Here is a 15,198-nt window from a genome sequence, read left to right as displayed (position 1 = left end):
TCAGTGTTGTTTTAATTTGCATTTCTCGAATGACTAATGATGTTGAACATTTTCTCATATATTTATTTGCCATTTGTATCTCCTTGTCTGAGAAGTGTGTATTCATCTCTGCTGCCCATTTTTGGATTGGGTCTTTGAATTTGGAGGGGCTGAAATTTTTTAATTCTTTATATGTCAAGACACATTTGTGTTTAAGCCAACTTTATGGGGAAGGAAAACCTTAAGATACAAAGATTATTTTGGTCATTGTGGCTGGAATTAGGTGAAAACCTTTTCAGCTGGGAAATTTTTTTTGCCAGTGCAGGTCCCAAGACTTGCACAGAGCTTGCTTTTCCCAGGACTCCGGGTGGGTTGGCCCCGTGTGTGCTGGTACGCTGCTGTGTGGCCGCCGGCTTCCTGGAGCGTCTGATACCTGGGTGAATATGACAAGTGCATTCTTTGGGAACATTCTCTGCACACCCAGAACAACAGCTGTGGCAGCAGAAGCAGGCTTGGATCGTGTGCTCATATTTAGTCTTGTTTAACAATCCCAGATATTTTTAAGCCGGCCTGAGTCAGCCCACAGCAGAACATCCAATCTGTCCTCATCAGCCTGTTTGGCGCAGAAGGGTCTGATTTTAGCCTAGTAGTAAATAATTGTAAATGGAGCAATCACGCACTGACTGTGCCGAGAGCCGCGGCGTTCGGCGTTCTACTACAGCCCGGTAGTGTGTCTTTTTTACATGCGTGTTCTGTCCACTGCCGGCTGTTTTATTCCTCTAGCTTTCGAGTCTTGCCTTTGGCCAGGCCTCGACGGTGATGTTCACGTGTAGTGGATGCAGTGCCGCGTCTGGCGTGGTGCCCTCTGTGGCTCCCGCCCTCCTTCCCCGCAGCACTCCACATAGGCGCGGTGTTCGTGTTTGCCCAGCAGCGTTGCACATTGTGGCAGCTCGTTTCCGTCTTACCATGAGGGGACTGTGTCACTTTCCCCTCTGTGGGTTGGTGGCCGTCGTCCCACGAGCCCCTGATTCACGGAGTGCCCTGATTCTGTGCCCGGGTTTTCTGCTCGGGCTGCTGTCCCGTCTCCTCCCATGCTGAAGGTTTCCTGCTCAGGTTCGCCCCTGTGCTGGGGCGCTGCCCTCCGGGTGCTTCTGAGGAAAGACTTCTGTCTGCTGCTCTGCTCATTGCTCCGGCTTCGTGAGCTCTGAAGCAGGTCAGACCCAGACACACGGAAGCGAACTTTTCCTTGACCTCGATACTTTCCTGAAGCTCGAACCCCTTCTCTTTCCTCCTGGTTCCCAGGCTTATTAAAAATACACTCTCTACCTGCATTCTCAGGCTCGGAGATTTCATAGAGCAGTGTCATGTGTAAATTGTGTCTTCTTTCTGTAGCACACAGGGCATAAACACGACTAATGTAGTGCCAGCCACCTGCACGCCCAGCAAAGTATACGTGAGCCTGGGGTCCGGGTCCCCACCAGCCCCAGAGGCAGGAAGAAGCAGGGGTAGATCCAGCCACCTCGATGCGCTCCTCTTCCGACACCATTGCAGGCTGCTGTTGGAGATGGTGAACAGCTTTCTGTTCCCTCCGAGTGACGCGTGGGGCAGTGTGCGTCTGGGCCGTGGAGGTGTGAACAGCTGAGGGCTGTCTCTGTACGTGAGGCGCCTGACGGAACGTGTGCAGCAGGTGGGGTGACCGGGGCCTGCTCTCCTGAGTCTCTCTCCTGCCCGTGCCTGTTTGGTGGGGAGAAGGAGCAGCGGGAAGCAGGGATGTGACGGAGCCCACAGGAGACAGGTGAGAGCAGCCCCCGAGTCCTTGCCCCTTGCTGGCAGATAGTGCGGTGTGCAGAGGCATGGTGTGGAACTCAGTTTGTGGATTCTCAGGATTTCCCTGCACTCTGAGAACTGTGAACTGGTTAAGAGTTTTATGAGTTATGTTTGTATCAATTGATCGAGACAAGTGTAAACTCTGTGTATCATAAACATATACTAGTAAGAAAAGGAAAGAAACATTGCATGATTTGTTGGCTGGTGTTGAGAAGCCGAAAGACTTAGCAGAACTTTTCGGATTTTGAGGAGATGGGACAGGGGCGTGGTGTGCACTGGTGACTCTAGCTTTGGGGAGCTGCGCGTGGGGATGTCCGGAGAACAGGTCTGGGGCTCTGCCTGCAGAGCCCAGGAGGGACCTGCCTCACCTCTTTTGATAATAATAATTGTGCCATGGTTTCCACAGACATTCCTAATCAGAAAGTGTGAAGTTCGAAATGCCCCAAAACCTGAAACTCTTTGAGCACCAACATGAACCCACCAGTGGACAATTCCACACCCCGTCTCCTGTGGTGGATCTCAGTCAGAACACAGGCACACTGAAAGTACTGTATGAATCCACCTCCAGATATGCATGCAAGGCGCTTTCATTCATAAATGAACTTCATGTTTAGACTCGGTTCCCCAAGCTATCTCTACGTGTGTGCTCATACTCCATGATCGGAAGAATTCCTGAAGCCTGGGCTTGGGGTCCCAAGCGTTTCGGGTTAAGAGCTGCTTCCCCTGTGCAGGGCTCTTGCCTCCAGTGCCGTCTGCAGGTGCGGTGGCCCCCTACACCCGTGGCTGCACCGTGACGCAGTGGTGAGAGGTTCTGTAGGGTCTGAGTCCCAGGCAACTCTCAAGTTCTGTCAGCCTTAACTAGACAGTCACCTCCAGAGTTTAAGCTTTCAGCCTACGCTGAAGTGAAGGCATGATCTGAAATTCACAGAATTGATCACAGATCTAGCTGCAGCCTCTTTGAATGAGATTGGTGCAGGTCAGTCTGAGCGGCGTAATTGCTTAAATGGGATCAGACGCAAGACTGGGGACTTTTTATTTGGGTAAGGAAAACTGTTGGCATCAGTTAGTAAAGGACAGATAGAGTCCAGCCTGCCAAACAGGATGTAATCCCGATTAAACAACAGTTCTTTTAACTAAATATAAATAAATTTGGCTTCCCGGCTAGAAACCCTTGTCGCACTCTCCACCTTTTTCTCACGTTGCCGACCGTGAACGCTGCATCTCAGACTAGAATCCGGCAGCGACTCTTTCACGCTCCTTGCACACCCCTCCTCCTTATCCGCTGACTTCTCCGACCACTCTGCTGGTGTCCTCTCAGAGCTGACAGGGACTTCCTCACACCCGCGCCAGTCCTCCTGCCTGTCGCATTGTTGCATGGGCCCACGCGGGGTGACTTTGCTCCTTGAACTCGGAGCCATTCTGAGTTCCCTCCCCTCCCCCTGCTGTAACGGGGGTCAGGTGCTCCCCTGTCCTCGCCCTTCCTCTCCTAGACCGAGCGCATATCCCCATCTCCCTGAGAGAGGCCGCCAGCCCTCATGCCCTGCCTTCCTCGCTTGCTGCTCTGCCTCTGCGTGCGTTCCTCGGGCGTCGCGAATGCCAGCCGTGTGTCTGCAGCCCATCAGACCTGACCGCTGGTCCTCGCTTGATACCTCACAGTCTTCGTGGAGCAGGCGCGGGACTCCGAGGCACTGTGAGCACAGTGTTCTTGGACAGTGTGATCAATGTTTCTGAGCCCGCTTCAGAATCAGTCCCAACAAGACTGCTACTGGCTCAGCATCCGAGGCAAGGACTAGAGATAACACGTGCGAAAGCCGGGCCTCCAAAGTGGCGGCCCTTCTCCCTCGGAGTCATGTAGTCCGGTGGGCCTCGGGAGCGGGTCCTCTTTCAGAGTCGTACCTGTCACTTTACCTGACCTCTGTCCAGTTAATCTTAGTGCCTAAGACTTTCCGCTTGTGGGTGACAGCACTCTCAGCCGCTGACTCCAGTGGACGCATCTCTGAGTGCTCACAGGCAGTTGGGTGGCAGTTTCTGAGTTTTGTTGAAAATGGAAGCATTGAGCTCACAGGTGGCATGAAGTGTCTGTGTGGCAGAAAGGGGTACGGGGTGCACTCGTAGCGTGGTGGTAGCTGCAGCTCGAGCGCCAGCCAGCCCAGCATCGGCAGGGTGAGCCGGATCGGCCAGTGTTGAGTATTCGGTGTGTGAGCAAGAACAGTAGTCCAGGTCTTCATTTCTGTCACCGGCAGAAACAGCGCTGCTTGGGAGAAGGTGAAGTCTATAATCCGACGTTTTCCTTTGCATCATCCAGGTGGTCAGGAAAGTATTAATAGTACAAGGAGAAGGCAGGCGGGCTACCTGAAGGTCACATTTTGCACATTTTCTCTTTGTAGACCAGTGACACAGGTGTAATTAAACCCTCATGGCGAACTGTTCCTTTGAATTGGCCTTAGTGACTTAGAGAATGTTAGTGTGGGAGGTTAGCAGCCTCTGATCTCACCTGCACACTTATGAATTACTGAGGCCTGGTGGCTTACCTCTGCCCCTGGGCCTCTTTTAGGGCTGTTCCTGGGGTCACTTTATCTGTGACCGTACCAGTTGTTTATGCTTCGTTACATTTTGTGTATGTTTGGCTTCATGTTGGTGATACTGGATTCAGTTACTATCTTCAAATTCCCCACGGCTTTTGCAGTTACACTTTTCCTTCTCAAAGGTCAAATACTGATGGCCAGCTTGGCAGACTTCTCAGTACTCTCCCATCTGAGTGCCTGTCCAGGGTGAGAGGAGGCCCCACTATTGATATGAGGAGCGACTCACACTCAAAACCAACTTGGGACTTCAGGGGAGATTGCCTTCCTCTTCTTCAGTCTTTCACATGTTTGCCCCTCCCCAGGCTATCAGGTACATTATCTCGTTTTACCTCTCCCTGGACCTGGAGGTAGGTGAGACCGAGTCCAAAGTCCCCTTCTGGAGGAAGCCGCTCCTGGTGGCTGACAGTTACCTGGATTACACAAGGCTGCTGGCCAGGGGACCTACCTTCCATTCCAGATCCTGGCCAGGAGGAAGTGCTGTGCGTGCCTGCCGTGGAAACACAGTGTGGGAACACAGAGCGGGAATGTGGTGCCGAGTAGCGTAGGCCTGACCTTGAGGATACCTCTAGCTATTGAGTAAATCAGTTCATAATTATAATTTTTTAATATTAGTTGTAAAGAAATTTAGTGAATAACTTTTTAATATTTGTTAGCTATTAATGTTAGTTATTGGGAAAGTGAGTACATTTTTGTAGATAATCACCGTTGATCAGAGTGTTCAGGTGAGAAGAAATTGTGCGCTGTGAGAACCCTAGTTAATTTAGGAGCCTCCATGAAGATTTGATTAAAATTTTAAGATGCTTTTATCAATACATTAAGCAAGAATCATTCACATGAATATTTTATCTACTTAATTGAATACTATATTTAATTTTGATACTGTGTCTAACCAAAGGTTATAAAGATTAACCATGCTATGAGGGTAGAATTTTCATTTTAAAGTTTCTTCTTTGTTGTGATGTTCCTTTTATGTAGCTTGAAAATGAATTTTCACTTGGCTCGTCTAAGCAGACAGTGACATAAGGAAGTGGGTGGGCGTCTCACTTCCTCCAGGTTCCTTCTACCAGTTCCTGAAGCTCCGAGACCGCATGCTCCTGGGCATTACCAGGGCGCCTGGCTCTGGGCCTTCATTCTTCTGGGGGTGCAGGTCAGGGCTGTAGGTGCGGTGGCCTGGGGTCACGTGTGTACACGGGGACCATCTTCGCTCTTCTGGTGCCTCAGTTTCCTCCCTCCAAGAATGGAGATGACCATGGCACCTTCTTTAGAGGTGTTAAGATTTAACTCAGTGCAGCATGTTTAGAGCTGCGCCTGACGCGCAGGAGATAGTCAGGTGCTGGCTCTGCCGTTTTGTGATAACAGTTCTCAGCAAAGGGCGCGCGGGATGGACTGCAAGCAGGGGAAGGACGCTGGTCCACGCTTGAATACAGGTAGCACTTCCCTGGGACAGTACTAATGTGGATGCAGCAAATATAGACACTTCCTTGTGTAACTCTTGGTTCAGTTTTAATAAAATTCCACCTTGCTAACTTTCCACATGCTATGTCCTGAGGCTTTACAAAAAGAGAGAAAAATAGAGGTAATAATTTGCTTTCTTCAACAATTTTAGTCTCGTTTAAACTGTCTCCAAATTGCTCCAGTATGAATGAGATAATCTTTTAGAATACCTGCAAAAATATTCAAGCTTTGTTCTGCTTCACGTTTTATGAGTATTTTCAGTGGCAGGAGTCTAGCAGTGTAACTTGGTACTGCCGGTTGGGTACTGAACCAGAAGGAGAAGAGAGACCGTCCATTCATAGAGGGGAGAACAAATGCCAGTGGGTAGCTGACCCACTCGGAAGAACTGGCCGTGCTGTGGCGGTACAGAAGGCTGCCTGGCCACAGCTGTGTGAAGGAAAATGCGCAGGAGTGCTACCGCCGCGAATGTCTAGGAGGAAGCTGAGCGGTTCTCGCCGTATCACACAAGGTCCCTAGAACGCTGATAGGTTTCCAGGACGTGCCCTCGTCCACTTGAGAATCCCGGGGATGTGGGGATCCCTTGGGTTTCTGCAGCAGCATCTGAACCAAGGCTGTGTGGTAGGACGTCAGCGTGCTGTGTTAGAATGGTTGGTGAGGAAGATTGTGTCTGCAAGGGCAGGGGATGTCCTTGTAAATCGCTCAGTAGAGAACACTGTCCCCCTGGAAGGCTGTGTTCTGTCTCCACTGCCTCTGGTTAGGGGTTGCTGTGTGTCGGCTGTGGGAGTGGCCATGTCGGTGAACCAGCCTCAGAGAAAATAACTTTTCTCATTCAGAGATAACAGGCGCTTTGCGTGAGTCCCGAGGAAAGGTTGCCGTCAGACAGTTAAGGGGAGATTAATTTTACCCCAATGCCAGTCATTTCGTAAGTGTCAAATGACAGCGTATGATTTCGTTCTGTGTCGTTTCCTTTGGTGTGTACTTTAATCGACAGCCGTCACTCTCACCAGGTGAAGAGGCTGCCTGGCTGGTGCCTCCCGGCGTTGGTGCCGTCTCTCTGGTGCGCGTGACGGGAGTCGGCAAAAGGGCCCAGCCGCCGGGACTTGTCAGGGCTCCCACAGCAGGCCGGGAGCTGAGGACGACAGAGAACCCGCACTCAGACCAGAAAGAGGAGCGCTGGCCAGCGTCTGACCAGCCGGTCTGTGCGGCGTCACGCCCCGGGGCACGGCTCCCCAAGCTCCCAGGAGCCGCGGCTGTGGCGCCTCCCCTCGGACGGCGTAGTGGGCGGTGGCTCTGCGTGTGTGGCGGGAGCGGCTGCAGTCTGGGTTTGGGCAGCGTCCGCCCTCCTGTCTGCTCTCTGACCAGTGCCCACACTTCACCAGGGCTGACCGTGGGGCGGAGGTGCGGGCCCCCCCCAATGGTCCTGCCCCGTACCAGCCTCCCCAAGGGCACTGTTACAGTGGTCAGAGCGGACCCCGTGGCGATGCTGGCCACAGCCTTCCCGGCTCGTGGTGTGCCCAGAGCTTGCCACACTGGCCCGGGGTGCCCGCCCGCCTCGGTGTGCACGGCGTGCTTACGTGGGGTGAACGTGGTGTGAGCTGATGGGAGATAAGATGTAGAGTTTTTGTTCATTGTACCTGCATGGCCAACTTTTTTGTCTGCTAGCATTACTTAAAAAGATCTGCAGTGGAGGACCCGTTTTACAGATGAGGAGGTTGAGGCACGGGTAGGCCAAGAGTTTACAGAGGACTCATTCCTTGTAAACAGAGGGACACAGCTCCTGCTCTCATGGCTGTGTGAATCTGACGGAGGACTCCCTGGGCGCTGGTGACATCTGGTAGGATGCCCTTGTCACCTGAATGACGGAGGCCTGAGCCAGGCCAACCCTGACAGGAGTGGATAGGAAGAGTGGGAGGAGTGATTACAGAATGTCCAAGGGATTTGGAAGCTGCATGTGCGAGCCGGTGGCGGGCAGCATTCAAACAAAGCGTTTGGAGGAGGTAGGTGAGCGGAGCAGCCCCCTTCGAGGGTGTCCCCGTACTTGTCAGTCCTGCCCCTCGAGTCTGCCTGCAGCGGAACGTTCTCCACTGGCTCGGGCTCTCCGCTGAGAACAGCCTGCCTCTGCTTGCTCGCGCGGGGTGTGGGGCTCAGCCGCTTCCTCGCGGCCGTGGGCCGTGTCCCGGCTGGCGGAGGGAGCAGGTGTCTGTGCGGAGGACTCGCGGTGTTGATTTCTCAGCTGCGCGTTCTGGCAAGGCCAGTCTGCTCTCTTCCCGGTGAGCCTGGCCTTCAGTGCAGGCAGCTGACCGTCCAGTTGTGTGGAGCTCGCTGTGGGAGACCTCGTGAGGCCCCAGGGCCTGGAGGGTGAGGAAGCCAGGCCGATGTCCGGGCTCCGCGACACGTCCCTGGGGTGCTGACGCTCAGCGGAGTGCGGCGTCTTTCAAGGTGCCGTTCTCCTTCCTGCCTTCACTTTCCTTTCGGAGGCACTCAGTAATTTCCTCAGAGCAAACCAGTAGTCAGCGCCCTAAGCCACGCTCTTGCCTTTCTTGTCAGAAACTTATTTTATGGGCAAATATGTGCAAAGGGTGGAGTTGCAAGCGTGCAGGCGGTGGCGAGGAGTGTCTGGTTCCGTTTCTACCCCGCTGGCGTCCGCAGCGGCTGGCCTGGTGGGGCCCCCGGCACTCGGCCTGGGCTCTGCGAGCGGCGAGCTGGGCTCTGCGGCCCTCTGGGCTCCGGCAGCTCAGCCCCTGGCGGCTCATCTCGGGCCTCGGCGAGGATCCTGATGTTCTGAGTGACGTTAAAGACTTCCGCCTTAGTCTTCTGTCTTACTGTCAGCACCTGCTTTTTCTCGTGGGCAGAGCCGCACAGCCCTGGAGAATTTACGTTCGGTTGTGCGGCTCCGTCTTCTTCCGCGGCACTTGAGGCCTCTCTCTTCTCAGCCTTCCGTAGAGCCCCAGTGGGGCTTCGGGAGGGAGACTGTCGCGGGGAGTGCAGGCCAGGCCGCGCTGCAGGGCCGGGCCGCGGTGCTGTGCTGTGCGGGGCACCGTGCTCATCCAGCCTCCAGCGCAGCTGTGCCGTGCTGCAGCCTGGGGGGCACACTCGCGCTGTGGTGATGGGCTAGCCACGCTCTCCCGCTGAGTGTTAGTATCCAGTTGTACAGAGCAGGTTAAATTCTGTCTGTCAGCTGTCTGTCAATCTCTCTGAGCTACCCTGACTTACATCCCCAGCTCTTTTTTATTTTGAGACAGATGTCACTAAGTCACTAAGTTGCCCAGATTGGGCTCAAAGTTTTGATCCTCCTGCTTCAGCCTCCTAGATTGCTGGGATTATAGATATACATCACTGTGCTTGGCTAAAATTACACATTTTTGAACGGCATAGATAATACTTATAAAAGGGGCTACTGGTATATTGGGACCTCAGTTCTCATAAATATTTGTGGGTTTTAGAAATCCATTCTAGAACGAACTGTGGATGGTAGACAAGATTCTCTATGTATTTTTATGAATGCGGATCATAGTACGGTGTTTGCTTTTCACTATCTTACATGATCATGCAAGGCAAGTGGTAGTGTGAGGTATTGCTAGCACATAGTCACGTTGTCAGCGTTTCAGTTTGAACTGAAAGCTTTTGTGTACATCTGGTTATTTGAGGTCATTGGAGCAAGGTGTGTGTCTCCATCTCTCCCTCCGTTGGCCGCCCCCAGCGTGGGGATACTCGGCGTGTTCTGGCATTTGTTGAAGTAGGGAAAAAACTGCCTGGGGCCAGGAGAACTTTTTCTGTTTTAGCCCTTCTGCATGTTAATAATCCAAAATAAATGTATTTTTGAAATTACCTGCTATGAATGAACAGTTGAAAGCCCTGAGAGCTATGGTCTCACGGTTTTTACCAGGAGAAAAAAGAATTCAAAATAACACTTTTGTTTGTTGAGTTGGGCACCTTGTCCAGGCTGATGAAAGTGTAAGTTGTTGCAGTCTGACCCCCCTCAAGCAATTTAGCAATATTTAACAAGTTCTGTAGGGATGTTAATGCCTCTTGTACTGCAATTCTACTTCTGGGAACGTAGCCTAAGGAAATAATCTGAAATGGGCATAAGTATAATGACAACATCAGGAGCTTGGAAACAGCCTAAATGTTCAGCAATAGGGGATTGATTAAACCAAGCCTGAAAGTGTATGTAGTGTATCTTTGTGCTATTAAGAATGGCCAAATGTAGAAAGATGATAGAAAGAATTGGTAAAACAATGTAAGTTGAAAAAATATCTCAAGCCCAGAATGTATTTCACAAAACTATATGCATATTGTGCACATGCGTGTGTGTGTGTGTGTGTATGTGTGTGTGTACAAATGACAAGAAAACATTAGCTCTGGGTGATAAGACTGTTGGCATTTCTTATTTTCTTCTTTATATTTTTCTGTTTTCCACATTCCCATGTTCGTAATGAGGACAAAATCCATAGTTTAGAAATGCCCTGCTTTAGAGTACCTTGTACTGATGAAAACGTAAGGAAGGTCTAGTGGGAGCTACAGCTGAATTCCGCCAGTGACTTGGAGAGGCCGTGGACTTGCTGGTGGTGGACTGAGGGTGGTGGTCCTTTCTAATATTTTTCTCTCAAGAATGTGGCTTCTGTTGGGAAAGCAGAACTAGGGCAGAAGCACACCTTACAAGCCCGTGCTACATTTACAGGGTAGTGATTTCTGATCACCCACTGTGACTGTGGTCTGTCCTGAGAGCGATGGCGGTTTTAACGTGGTGACGAACTCTGTTTCCCCGCAGACATCCCTGAGATTCCAGAAAGCATCTCCTTCTGTAAAGCGCTGCAGATAGCCGACTTCAGCGGGAACCCCCTGACCAGGTAACTGTCGCCTCACTCTCTGCTCCTGAGTGCCGCGGGCATCCTTTGGGAGCTGAGCGGAGGGCTCGCCGGCTCACCTATCTTGGAAGTACCTGGGTGGGTCACTGTCTTTATCAAGGACAGTTGATTTTCCCAGTGTGTGTTTGGGAAGGAATGTACCGTGAGCGGCAGCGCTGCATGGAGGGGTCGGGAGGCTCTTGCCATGGAGTGGGGGCACCGAGGTGTGAGGGGTGCTCTTCTGAAGCAGTTTCGGGAATGGTCCCGGTTTATAAACTCCCCTCTCACCCCTCCATTCTTAGGGGGTAAAGCTGGGTTCCAGACTCACAGAGGCTCACCCAGTAGTATCCAAGAAGAGGCCGTGCTACACTCACCTATTTATAATCTCGGCTTCATTGGAACTCTCCTTTAAAAAGACAAGATAAAGCCCTGTCAACACCATTATTTCCCTACGTTAGCAATATCTGTGGGGATTTCTTGGGTTTGTCCCTGCAGAGAAAGTCACTGGTCACTGTTTCATTCCATATTCCCGCCCGCCCTTCCTGTGCCGCCCAGCCTGTGCCCCGCCTCTGCCCGCAGCTGGCTCGGTGCCGAGCCCCGGGGCATGGCCCAGTTCCGTGTTGCCGGGAGGACTGACTTGGTGCCCGCGGGCAGCCCTTGGCCGTGTGGGCTGGAGGTCTCGGGGCCAGACGGGTCCGTTCCTAGGACTTAGCAAGAATCTGAGCGCCCTCGGCGGAAGGGTGCTCCTCCCTCCCTCCCTCGAGATCGAAGGAGAAGTGGGATGCATCTCACCCATTTCAAATTGCTTGGGACGTTTTGGGTATGGAGTCCTGGATAAATGCCCGTTTTGCTTTTTCCATACCTCCTCACTTTCAAGAGATAAATATATTTTTGAAAAATGCCTAGTTTTTCCACTTTTGAATTTCAGTGATGAAGTTACATGTATGGTTTTTGCTTGGAAAATAGTAATCTGTACCTGGTTGCCTTCTACCCCGTGCCTGCCTTAGGTCAGACCCTCTTTCCTAGCCATCCTTCTGTAATTTTATCCCTTGCAAACTTTCTGTGGCTTCCTGTTCCTGGAAGGGAGGGTCAGGCCCGTGATGTGCTGTCCAAGCCTCCCGGTCCCCCTGAGCTAAGCCTGCCTCTCTGCCCTGACTGCCGTTGGACACCTGCGCTGGATCCTTCTCTGCCGCGGTGAAGCGCTTTCCGCAGCTCCTCTCAGCCTCTCTCTCCATGACTGTCGCCGCCCTCCATTAAGGTGTAGCTTGAACCTCACACACCTCCAGAGCCATTGCTGGTCCTCCCGCCGCCCCCGCCAGCTCCCTGAGGAGGTTTTCGTGGTGCTCGAGACCTATGCTTAGGCCGGCGCCCCGACCAGGCTCCCCAGCTGTACTGAGGGGGCTGCTGGTGTGCTCTGCTGTTGGTTACTGGTCTCCACACAGCACTCTCGCTGTTCCTGGAGTGGAGGATGCACTGGGACGTTCAACCGGACTGAGCTTCGGGCGGTGGTAGGGCCAGGCTGGCTGGGAAATACTGCCGCTGAGATTTTTAACCCCTCTGTTGCTGACTCTCCTTGCTGGTCCCTTTAGCTTTCCTTTTCTAAAGCCAGCTCACATTCGACTTCATCATTATCTGGAGACTCGCTCAGGTAGAGCACACCAGATTGATTACTCGAGGCTTTCGTCGTCCTGCCGCGTAGCTGGCCTGGTTCTTAACGCGAAGCCGTTGGGGTGCGGCAGGGGTGCTGCTTCTGAGATTTGGGGCAGAGTGTGTGGGGTGCAGGGGTCTTACGAGTTCCTTAGCTTGGCCACTGACTTGAAGGCTGGAGAAACTGAGGCTCAGGCAGATGCGCTGACCGTTCAGGGCCACGCAGCTCGCGACTGGGAAGGTGACTTCGGTTCACGCCTCCCAACTTTGTCTCTGTTCCCTCCCGCGCGTTGCACCGGGCTGGCTTGTAGTGTGAACAGTTGGCAAAAGAACAAGGCCGCCACGAAAAGCATTTTTGTTCGCGCTGCGAGTATTTCAGCTAGTTTTAAAATCATGAAATGATACAAAATTTCTGTGAAAACTCACGTAGACCAGATATCTTGATCCTTTTGAATTTTAAGTAAAAAAATCTTACCTTTGTTACTAAGCTGTTGCTAAGAGCCTATTTCAGTGACTGTAAACATTCCAGTTACTACCTCGATTTTGAGGGCTTAGACTTGGTTTTAAATCTGGAATTAACCTATATTAAATATCAAACTGTAGCAGAGGATTTTTTTTTTCCTAAAAGGAACCCAGAAAAAAAAAAAGGACTCTAATCTAAAGACGTCTCTGAAGCCTCCTCTGCTGGAAAAAGTGGCGGTTTATAACCCATGGTCTTTGTTAGCAGATTCGTGCCTTTGTATTGAATCTCATTGTGGACACAGAATGGTGTTTCTGCCTTCCGTCGCTTTTTCCTCCCTAAATACTGCAACCATAGAAATATTGAAACTAAGATTTCTTTATAAGTTTGAAATAACGTACCGTGACAGACACATTGTGCTTTGCATTGTGGTGCCTTCCCATTCTGCAGGGCTTCAGGGACACATAAAAACTGCTTCTGTGTAGCGTATAGTGAGACATATAATTATCTCAAGTGAGCGACATCTTGAATGAAAAGAAAAAATTAACAAAGTAGCAGTGGGCTTGGATGTCAGCCATTAGTTCCAAGTAACCCTTTGCTGTGGGGATTAGAAGCTGAGGGAAGAGAAAATGTCAAGCAGCTGCCCTGTGTTTTCTTATAACCCCAAGGGCTGGTGAAATTTTCTGTTTACTTTCTGCTAATGAATAAAATATTTCCATTCTTTGGACTTTTAAGCTGCAGCAGGGCTGGGGATGTAGCTCAGTGGCATAGGCGCCTGCCTGGCAAGCGCAAGGTCCTGAGTTCGATCCCCAGTACCAAAAAAAAAAAAAAAAAAAAAAAAAGCTGCAACAGCTATTTATCATTTTCTCGAAAGGAACACTTAGTAGGTCTCACATCATGTTTTGCTCCTTTAGCTTTAGAACTGGCGTATCTGTTCTCTTTGTAATTATTTTTGCATCACTATACCAGTAAGTATTTACTATGCCCCTGTACTTCCATTCAATAGACAAAGTCTATTTTTTCCTTATGCATGTAATACATAATAGGAAGACAAGGCAAACAAGCTATTTATAATGTGACTTTTAGGAGGCTGTTTCATTTAGCATACAGAAGTCATTCTATTTGTGCTGTTTTAAATTACAAACATTGTTTTTGTTGTTGTTCTAGGTTGCCAGAAAGCTTTCCTGAATTACAGAATTTAACATGTCTTTCTGTAAATGACATCTCACTGCAGTCTCTGCCTGAAAATATTGGCAAGTAAGTTTTCATGTGCTTGTAGCACGCACCCGGGTGAAAGGACGTTTATGTCACTGGCTGCACCCTCTTCCCTGTTACAGCTCTTACTTTCTACGGAGAAAGCCATTTGCCTGAATCAGCGTCACCTTCGGGAGAGCTGTTACCTAACTGCCTCTGTTTTCGCGTCCCGTTGCCCCTGAATTTTAAGTTATAAAGTATGCTGCTGCTTGTTACAGTTGGTTTGCTACATCGAGTTTCATGGGTAGTGTTCGTTGTCTAAAAACCCTGCAATGTAGTGGCCATTTAAACACTCACGCTGACACTGCCCTCTCCGCTCCTCAGCCTGCAGCTGCCCCAGTGGTCCCCAGTGGTCCTGGAAGCCCCCGGCTCCCCACCTCTTTTCTGGCTTCATTTCTCCTTAAAATGATGGCGTGCTCTGAGAGTAAATAGGTGCTTCACCTTGTATTTTGTGGGAAATGTTTAGTAATCATCTTAGAGTAAGCTGCGTCTTCCTTATCTCATTCCTTTCCTTTTAGTATCTGTCCCTGTTTTTGTCCATGTGCAAGATTTCTTGTGTATCTGCGCTATCAGTAATGGGTGGTGTTTTGTTCATTTTTAGATGTAATCTGCTTGTGTTACGACTGTAGCATGTTTACCCATTGTTTCCAAAATAATGTGCTACTTGAACTTTAATTCTTTTTTTATTTTAAAGACAAAAGAAATGACCAGTAAACTGGTGGATTGGTCTGAAAACAATATGCAGTATAAGAACCATTGTTGAACTCCTGCCATCTTGTATGGTGAAGCTCTGCATAATTTCCAATGTTTTATTTTTTTTTTACTATTTTTTTCTTTATAATTGTTACTGTCTTTGTTTGATCAGTCTTACATTTTTATGTCTAGTGGACTGAGCAACTTTGTTAAAGATAACAGTGTGTAATTTAGCAACCATTATAAATTCCTATCATTTTGTTTTGAGGTCATGATCAGTTTTGTTGTTTTTGGTTGTTTTGATTTTGTCTTCATTGTTGTTTTGTCAGTTGTTTTTTTTAAATAAAAAAAATTTTTATATTTTGACCAATTTTGCATGCTTATATCTGGTAATCTGAGCAGCTGATTTGAAGACAGCAGTATGCCATGGAACAACCATTGGTGAACTCCT

At 50.1% G+C, this 15,198-nt stretch overlaps 1 protein-coding gene across 1 annotated transcript in view; it reads left to right on the top strand.

The window, feature by feature from the left end:
* Lrrc1 (leucine rich repeat containing 1) overlaps nucleotides 1–15,198 on the top strand; it is a gene marked incomplete at its 5' end in the record, with an annotated part of 69,852 nt that overhangs the window by 16,385 nt on the left and 38,269 nt on the right. The window contains 2 exon segments of the mRNA XM_013510755.1: nucleotides 10,618–10,696; nucleotides 13,968–14,057. Of these exon segments, the coding sequence (XP_013366209.1) occupies nucleotides 10,618–10,696; nucleotides 13,968–14,057 (169 nt within the window).

This window comes from Chinchilla lanigera, unplaced genomic scaffold (assembly GCF_000276665.1).
Source record: "Chinchilla lanigera isolate Chin_1 unplaced genomic scaffold, ChiLan1.0 scaffold00010, whole genome shotgun sequence".
NCBI lineage: Eukaryota > Metazoa > Chordata > Mammalia > Rodentia > Chinchillidae > Chinchilla > Chinchilla lanigera.
This window is presented reverse-complemented; position numbering and strand designations above follow the sequence as displayed.